A 7,500-nucleotide genomic window follows, 5' to 3' on the forward strand; every position below is an offset into this window, starting at 1 on the left:
GGCTAAATCTAAAGTGTTCCGACCTCAAGAATCAAAAGTTGAGTTATGCAGCTTTTTTTGTTGAAAAGTATGTACTAAACACATGGGTTTGACTGTCTGTGTTACAGATAAATTTAGACATGTCACTGGGCTTACTCATGTACTTCCTCCTGGCTAAATACCAGGGCTAAATCATACAGATTTGAAAGTTAAAGTGAAGACCAAACCATGGGTATCCATACACAACAGCATAATAACCCAACCACGTTCCAACTCCCCCCCAAAAAAAACAACAAAAAAACAAAAAAACAAAAAACAAAACCCAAAAAAACCCAACAATATCTCAATGATTGACACAACATCACCGTCACATATTCAGTCACAAACAAAACATATTCCAACTTTTTCCTACCTATGTTTCCAGTAAGCAGTTTCCAGCTCCCTGACCGAATAGTGGCAAAGGGCATGGCATCAAAATATTTGGATATTCGTGGATCGTTGATACCATGATCAGCACCGGGAATGAAATTCAGTAATATCGTCTTCCTCTTTGTTTTCTCACCTTCACTAAAAGAATAAAAATAAATGCTATTAACATTGTTTCGAAATCAATATTATAATATTCGAAAGGTTCACGCATGCGTAATTCTCTGTTGACGCATGCTTATCCATCACTTGTAATTGACTGAACCTCAGACCACTTGTTTCGTGGTCTAATACTGAACTCAAAACCAGGTATATAACTTACAAACGATGTGATGACGTAATTTATCATACGTATAAGAAAGGTTGAGGATATCCCTACGCTGTCATCAACTGTTCTAACAATATAAAAAGGCAATAAATCATAGAAGGCATACATCCATATTACTGGTAAGACAAGAATAGTTTAATCAAAAGTTTTACGTTTTTTTCACTTGAGTAAAGAGCTTACAAACTCGGTATGTGTCACTTTACCAAAATGAGAGCGTGTAATTACCTGATACTGCTCCACTGGTTATACCCGTCTAATGGTTTGGTACCGCTTAAAAAACCTCTTGCCAAATGTATCAATGTTTTAAACCAATCTGTCATATGCATCAATTCTTGATTTAATGTCCCTCTTACTTTCTCTGGTAATAGAGGACTGTTGACAATTCCAACGGCTTTTATGCCACCTTCATACCATAGCCCTTTATGTCCTCTTAAAGGCCAATTACTTCCTCCACCAGTGGGTATTCCGCCATTATCTACCAGATAGAACAGTAGACAGAAATGTTTACTTTTTTGGACTGTGTACGTGTTGTCCCAACAAGTTTTTAGACGGAAATGTCATTGTGCGAAATGTAAATAAGCGAGGTCGTCATCACATTTGCTTCAGTAACTGTACTCTACAAGACATTGACAATTGTAGCATCAACCGTTCAATTTAGGCAAATCAAAAAGGAGGCTTCTAAAGCTGGACTTACCTGATGAAAATATTAAAACCGTGTTTTCCCACAATCCCTTCTGTTTGAGAGTTTCCGTTACGTTGCCAATGGCTTCGTCCATACACGTCGCCATACCAGCGAAAATACGTCTGTTGCTATCCTTAATCGTCTTATTGTACATATGTTCGTATTGTGTCGGCACGTAAAGGGGTGTATGTACTGCTTGGAACGATAAGTATAGGAACAAGGGCTGTGAAAAAAAAATAACGCGAAAATTATTATTCGACATCTGGTACTGTGCTATTTTTGTTTCACAGGAAACGTGTACAAACAAACAAACAAACACACAGACAGACAGACAGACAGACAGACAGACAGACAGACAGACAGACAGACAGACAGACAGACAAAGGAGAATGATTCAATAAGCAAACAGACGAACGAATATTAAAATAGCATAAACATAAGCTTATGAACGAATAACCATCCATTGTCTATATACGGTATACTATACTAAACTACATGTACTCACTATATCATACGTTATCTATTTAAGTTTATTTGTATGTATGTATGTATGTATGTATGTATGTATGTATGTATGTATGTATGTATGTATGTATGTATGTATAGTATGTATGTATGTATGTATGTATGTATTCACCCTAAATTTTAAAAGTTGAATATTACAATACACAATGTAAACAGATGGTTACCATGCTTATCATAATAATCACTATTAGATTCACAATATTAAATTCATTCGCTTTTTAAAACCCAATGTTATCATTCAATTCAATTATAATCTCTCTGTCAAAACACCTTCTGATCTATTTAAGATTGTTATTTTCTTAATTCTTCTTTTGATAAAAATGTAACATTTCCAAAACCTTGGATGACCAATAGCATCTATACAAAAACGTAGACAAACAAAGACAACTAACCGTGTCTGTGTCATGTTGTCTTATAATTCTTTGAGCTTCTCTTGCGAACAAATGGGTAGAATATTTCCCTGCAAACTTCTGGCCCACTACTGTCGTGTTCGCCCAGAGGTCGTCCTCACCCTGTGTATCACGCCGATGCCTGTAGTAATTTTGGTCATCTCCAATCAAACCTACAGGATAAAAATAAACGCAAATCAAATATAAATGGTTTTTAGTGAGTGTTTATTTTCCATATGGAAAAGTAACGCTTTGGAAGACCATAGCACGGAAAATACAAAGAGGGGTTTAAAAAAAACATCGCTTTTGTTTGACAACAATCTTTAGCATCTAGAAAATCCACACGGCAGGGGTATCTGTGAAAGTGGGAAAGAGGACCAATAAGTAACGAGTTGTAAAGAGACATAACAAATGCAAACTAACCTGAACTAACCATGCACGAGCAATCACGATTGTTACTGTTCACTATTCCTCTATCCTACCTTTACAGAACTCATTGCAGTGATAAGAGAGCTAAATTTCTGTAAAAATGTCCGATTAGCAGTGATGAGGGAGCTAAAACTATCTGGGAAAAAAACGTGCACGTTTTGTGGATTGTACGTCATACAACTAGAACCAATTGTTTTATCTAAGACTTTTGTCAAATCTTCGTAAAATGTCTAGCCACTCAATCACCACCATCATTAAGCTCTGTTACAACGCATTCGTTGCCACGTAACACTCACCAAAGAATGAATCAAATCCCCGCTGTGATGGATTGCAGACAGGATTTTCAAGTCCCCCTAGATGCCATTTACCAACCAATGCTGTGTTGTACCCTGACTGTCGTAGTTTTTCAGCCAGCGTTGTCTCTCCAATCCCCATGTAATCACACACATCGCCATACAGTCCTGTATGAATCTTTAATGAAGAGTTTGTGAGAGTATCGTCAGAGTGTTTGAAATTTGATGTTAACAAATAGGTTAGTCGTTTGGCTGCTGGAAGGAAGGAAGGAGGGAAGGATGGATGGATGGATGGATGGATGGATGAATTAATTAATTAATGAACGAATGAATCAGCACAATTTGATAGTGTTGATACATTGTAACATCTTAAGTTCCGCGTATTAAAGTATTTTGTCTTGTAACAGGATTGTACAACAGGTGGTTGTCCATAGAGCAGTCATTATAAGGTATGAGAATATAGTCAATAATGTAATTTATATACATCTGTACTTGTATATAGGTTATGCAAACCTACCCTGTATCTTCCGGTCATGAAATTTAGCCTAGATGATGCATCCCATGAGGAAACATAGTAATTTTCCAGCCTGACACCTTCATGGGCATGCTGATCGATATTTGGTGTTTTGATCGTGCTACCATGGTAACTAACATCGTACCATCCTAAATCATCTGCCATTATGAACACGATGTGTGGAGGTTTGACTTCAGGTGGTTTCCTACAGAAATATATAAACCGAAGATTAACTCCTGTAAGGGTGACTTTGCTTGTATTGTTCAAGTTGGCTTTAAAACATTTACACTGTGATGTTGATTTCATTTCAAATGCATACTGGGATTCAAAGGGAAACTATCTGGGTCATTAACCTTTATCTACTTGTCACGTCTGTCTATCTATCTATCTATCTATCTATCTATCTATCTATCTATCTATCTATCTATCTATCTATCTATCTATCTATCTATCTATCTATCTATCTATCTATCTGTCTGTCTGTCTGTCTGTCTGTCTGTCTGTCTGTCTGTCTGTCTGTCTGTCTGTCTGTCTGTCTGTCTGTCTGTCTGTCTGTCTGTCTGTCTGTCTGTCTGTCTGTCTGTCTGTCTGTCTGTCTGTCCGTCCGTCCGTCCGTCCGTCCGTCCGTCCGTCCGTCCGTCCGTCCGTCCGTCCGTCCGTCCGTCCGTCCGTCTGTCTGTCAGTGCCTGCATTTATGCACCTAGGCATTTTGACGAGATGTTAACTTAGCATGGTAACCATGGTAATAGTAACAGCCATGTCTTCTGCTTTAATTCAAGGGGCGAAAAATATCAAAATCATGGCGATCTCAACACTTGTTGAACGCCCTATTATAGCTTCTATCTCCAACTTTTAAAATCAATATTCAAAGTGAAGTGGAATCATCAAACTTTAAAATTAGTTTAATTTTCTATTTAAGGTGTACATTGAACGTGCGGTTTCTATCAATTGTAAATTAAGAGCAGTACATGTAAGAGTTCTTAGAATATGCTATAGGAAAAAAACTGATTAAATTAAATTTTTGAAAATATAAGAGCTCTATATCGTTAATAATTGGCTTGAATATAATTCTTATTGAATAATTAATTTATTGATTTTTTTCATTCATTTTTTGACATCTAGTGAACTTTACTACTTAGGTTTGTAAATTCATGACCAAAGTTTGACAATTTTGACTCCACCTATGTAGTATGTACAGTCTGTATACTAAAATGCGCTCTTTGGCATATCAATTTGAATTGTGGATTTATTTTAATATTCTACGGATCAGGCGACGGCTGGTGACCTGGCTTTGTGTTTTGTATATAATTACCACCCTTTAGATTATACATTATGTTCGCAGTATTCATGTATTGAATCCTTACTAAACCAAATTTAAAAAATTTAATTCTGCCTTGCGTTCAGGAAAATGAGAGATTTTCAGAAACTGGAAAGACATTTCATGCCTTTTTATATCAACGACAATCGCTTGCGATTTCAAAGAAACATCAAGTTGATCTTGTGCCTTTTAGGGTATCTTTGCTATGGGCTATTGCATCATGGGAGTCAGCAGAAATGATTATGCATGGTTGAGCAATGAATATTCATGAGCAATGAATTTTACACTGAAGGGAATAAACATCTGGGAGTCATGAATATTCATTGTCTTCTTATTATATAATAATATAATCGTAGTTAGACCCAGTTAGACTCAGCTTTCCTATTATCATGATTATAGTAAAGATAGCTAAAATGTCAACTTCAGTTTATTTCAATTTCATATTTGTTACTTTATTCATAATCTTTGTATCTCATATTTGAATACTACGTTGTTATGACAACATATAAAAGACTGTTTCACTTTGAAACATATTGGCAAGACTTTCAGAAAATACGGTGACCCCCTTCCCAAATTGCATTGTTCAAACAAGGTGACCCCTGCCCTGGTGAACCCCTTCCCAAATTACAGTGTTCAAACAAGGTGACCCCCCGGGCCTGCCCCTCTGGGTTGTCGCCAATTCTCTGTCGTTAAAAGATAAATACTTGTAGGAGCTGATAAATTATATATATATATGTTTTCGCCCTGCTTTACTAGTAATTATCTGTTTTTCATTGTAATTTATTTAAGTGTCAAGACAACTATCCGTCCCCAGCTTTTACCCCTGTAGGATAAATGACCATCAGTGCCAAACTGCCGCCATGCATGTCAATTGAGGTCAGCATAAAGAACCCTACAAGTGATAAAACATTTGACATATACAGAAATGATCCTGCTGTTGTCATGACTATAAATAGTTGTTATATTGTCAAATCACACGACAATGTGTCGTACCACTGTATTTCATGACGGCTGATCCCATTGTTAAATGATCGACATACCGCGGGTTATCACAGATGAGGAGATCCTTGAACCATCAAATTTTATAATGTGAATTTACGATTTGTGATCGTTGGCGCTTTATGCACATGCATATCGACTAGTTCAGAATCTACTGTTCAAGGCATATGTCGTGTGATTCATTTTGCCTCTGGTAAGGGGAGATGTTGTTATAGCTCTGTCTGTCTGTCTGTCTGTCTGTCTGTCTGTCTGTCTGTCTGTCTGTCTGTCTGTCTGTCTGTCTGTCTGTCAGTCTGTCTGTCTGTCTGTCTGTCTGTCTGTCTGTCTGTCTGCCTGTCTGTCTGCCTGTCTGCCTGCCTGTCTGTCTGTCTGTCTGTCTGTCTGTCTGTCTGTCTGTCTGTCTGTCTGTCTGTCTGTGTCTTCATCTCATAACCTTTGTCAATCCCTTTCTTTTGGGAATACAAAAACATTCAGATAACATTGTGTTTGATGAATTTATGATTTTATTAAACCATTCACAGTTACAGTATTATGACTCTTTTTTGTTATATATAAGTTAATTTACCGGAGGGGGAGGCTTTTGTCAGAGGGGACTGTACTGGAACAGTTATCATGGAGCTAAGGGGAGGGGCACCTGTCAATAATGTGTTTTACATTGTGGGATATCCTTATGACCAACGTATTAATTAATGGCCCACTTCGGATTAAACTTAAAATCTAGGTGTGAAGTGGTTGCTTGCCAATGCTATAGAAAATCTTGGTACAGAACAAAAGAATGATCCCATGTAATCCTTGCTATTAAAGATCCGGCATTGAAACATGCCCCTTTAAGCAGATCATAGACGTAGAGGCTCTAAGAGCAGATGTACACTTTACGCTACGGACATAACTCTGGCAAATAACATTAGATAGGTTAGAATTGTACTTGAAAATAAAAATAAAACAATTATATACATCCTATATATAATCACCGCTATGTCTTTTTGATGTAAATATCACGTGTTACGATGACCAAACAGGTATGATAGACGTTGGAATTTGTGTTATTATATTGCATTAATGTAACTTTTATAATTAGAAAGGTAATGAAAAATGTCATCTCTCGTTTGAGTTACGTCCGCCTGGTCGATTGTAACCAACTAATGTTATTTACAGGTGTGTGCGATATGAAAGATTTGGATTAAAATATTATAAATGGGGTATTTTTTGTTTAAATCAGGGGATACTTAAATAATATAGTGACATTTCGAGAGATATTATAACAATTTATATATTTTTTTAAATTTTGTCTCGACTTTAATGTTGTTATTAAATCAGTATTTACTCTGTGATATATGTCCGCTTTTTGAGTGTTTGTGTTTTGATGTCTCCACTGTTATTCAGAGGGCTGGATGTGGTTCTTTTTTTGTAAATTTTATTTAATTACTGTATAATTTACTGAATAAGTCCCCATAGGACACCTTGATAAATAATAACATAACATAACATAATATAACATAACATAGCACAACACAACACAACACAACACAACACAACACAACACAACACAACACAACACAACATAACATAGCATAACATAACATAGCGTAACACAACATACCATAACAACACAACACAA

The 7,500-nt window shown here is 36.5% G+C and overlaps 1 protein-coding gene across 1 annotated transcript in view; it reads right to left on the bottom strand.

Moving 5' to 3' along the window:
• Positions 1–7,500, bottom strand: part of LOC144449115 (arylsulfatase B-like) — a 9,487-nt gene that overhangs the window by 1,347 nt on the left and 640 nt on the right. Inside the window, exons 2-7 of the mRNA XM_078139574.1 lie at positions 3,569–3,770; positions 3,055–3,229; positions 2,333–2,502; positions 1,428–1,638; positions 959–1,208; positions 392–546 (exon numbers count right to left, since the gene is read on the bottom strand). Coding sequence (XP_077995700.1) covers positions 392–546; positions 959–1,208; positions 1,428–1,638; positions 2,333–2,502; positions 3,055–3,229; positions 3,569–3,770 — 1,163 coding nt within the window. The remainder of the gene's footprint in view (positions 1–391; positions 547–958; positions 1,209–1,427; positions 1,639–2,332; positions 2,503–3,054; positions 3,230–3,568; positions 3,771–7,500) is intronic.

The sequence above is a fragment of the Glandiceps talaboti genome, chromosome 18, assembly GCF_964340395.1.
Source record: "Glandiceps talaboti chromosome 18, keGlaTala1.1, whole genome shotgun sequence".
NCBI classification, from domain to species: domain Eukaryota; kingdom Metazoa; phylum Hemichordata; class Enteropneusta; family Spengelidae; genus Glandiceps; species Glandiceps talaboti.